Below are 1,544 nucleotides of genomic sequence, written 5' to 3'. Positions count from 1 at the left end.
GAAAGACCGAGAGAGCACGTCATCCTCTTTACACTTCCAAGAAGTTTGTCCAACTCAAAATAATCCAGTACAACCGAGTCTGCCAGTGACGAAAAGATTTTCGACCTCCTAAGTAAGATACAAAGATTTTATGAAACTGTCTTAGAAGCAGTGGTGTCAGTACGGGGTGTGGGAGGTGCAGACCGCACCAGGTAACACCCTAAGTGGGGTAACACCACTGCTCCCCAAAAGTGCTCAACAGAGGGAGAAAAGCTCTCCCACTCGCTGCTGGTTACTGCGAACAAGAAAAGTCTCTCTCTCTCTCTGACTGTTGAATCTTGATGTATGGCGTGAGGAGTCCATGGGATGAGGCTCAGGGGGCAGAGAGAGACACCATCCTCTATCTGAGTCACCAGCAGCGAGTAGGAGAGCCTCTTTTCATCCTCCGAGCCTGTCTGGAAGGTAGGTGTGTGTGTGTTTGTGTGTGTGTGAGAGAGAGAGACTCGGGGCAAAGAGACGCACTCCTCCCTCCCAGTCAGAGAAGAGAGCAAGGAGGTCTTCTCCTGTTAACCTGGCTGAAAGATAGGTGTATGTTATGGAGATCAGGGTTCGAATTCTGGCTTGGACAAGTAAACCCACTGGGTGACCTTGGGCAAGTCACACACTCTCAGCCTCAGAGGACGAGAATGGTAAACCTCCTCTGAAGGCACTTGCCAGGTAAACACCATGATAGGTTTACAATAAGTTGGAAACAATTTGAAGGCACACAACAAGAAATGATGTGGTATGTGAGGGGTCAGTGAGGGGTGTGTGAGAGACACTATGAGTTACTGCACCAGGTGACACCAAGCCTCGTGATGCCATTGCTAGGAAGGAATAAGAACAGCATATAATGCATTTTTGTACAACCCATTTACAATTTTAAATGCATAAGACAGCTTGCTTTGATGCACCCAGAAAAAAGCATCCCTTAGTCTCCCTGATCTCCAGGGATGAGACATTAACACCAATACCATCCAGTCTTTCCCTGAAAGCCACAGGAAATTTACTACTACAATTATTCTGGCTGTGATTTGGGACAATAAAGGAACAGCTGTGCAACCTTGGTCAAATAATGAAGTGATGGAAAAATACTCTCAAATCAAAATAAAAGACATTTATATTCTTTTCAGCAGATTTATTAGGATCAAACCCCAGGTTTCTGGAGAACTATTCTCTCAATTTTTCAAGGAAGGCATTACATGGTAAAAGAAAACAAGAGGATTGTATCTCAGTTTACACTTATGACCATGACAAAGAGGGTTCTGTCTTTAAAAATGAATGATGTCCTAACTTTTATATAATGCATACAAAAATCATTTCTAAGTGATGGTATAATTTGATAAAGAAACTGGGGGCAGGGGGAACCCATTTGGTCAAATTTTTAGTCTCACAGAGATCCTGAACCACTATTTTGAAGGGAAATGACCTGAGGAAAAACAATGGAAAAATGGTAGGCTGAAAAATGTTTTCTGGGCACTCAAGGCCAAGCTAGACCTTGAAATTGAATATATATTGCAGTTTTT

The 1,544-nt window shown here is 43.3% G+C and overlaps 1 protein-coding gene across 1 annotated transcript in view; it reads left to right on the top strand.

The window, feature by feature from the left end:
- Positions 1-1,544, top strand: part of IPO9 (importin 9) — a 68,070-nt gene that overhangs the window by 30,860 nt on the left and 35,666 nt on the right. The window contains exons 4-5 of the mRNA XM_042465643.1: positions 1,177-1,213; positions 1,254-1,280. Coding sequence (XP_042321577.1) covers positions 1,177-1,213; positions 1,254-1,280 — 64 coding nt within the window. The remainder of the gene's footprint in view (positions 1-1,176; positions 1,214-1,253; positions 1,281-1,544) is intronic.

Source organism: Sceloporus undulatus, chromosome 4 (assembly GCF_019175285.1).
Source record: "Sceloporus undulatus isolate JIND9_A2432 ecotype Alabama chromosome 4, SceUnd_v1.1, whole genome shotgun sequence".
Lineage (NCBI taxonomy): Eukaryota > Metazoa > Chordata > Lepidosauria > Squamata > Phrynosomatidae > Sceloporus > Sceloporus undulatus.
The sequence above is the reverse complement of the archived record's forward strand: the minus strand, read 5'-3'. Positions and strand labels throughout refer to the sequence as shown.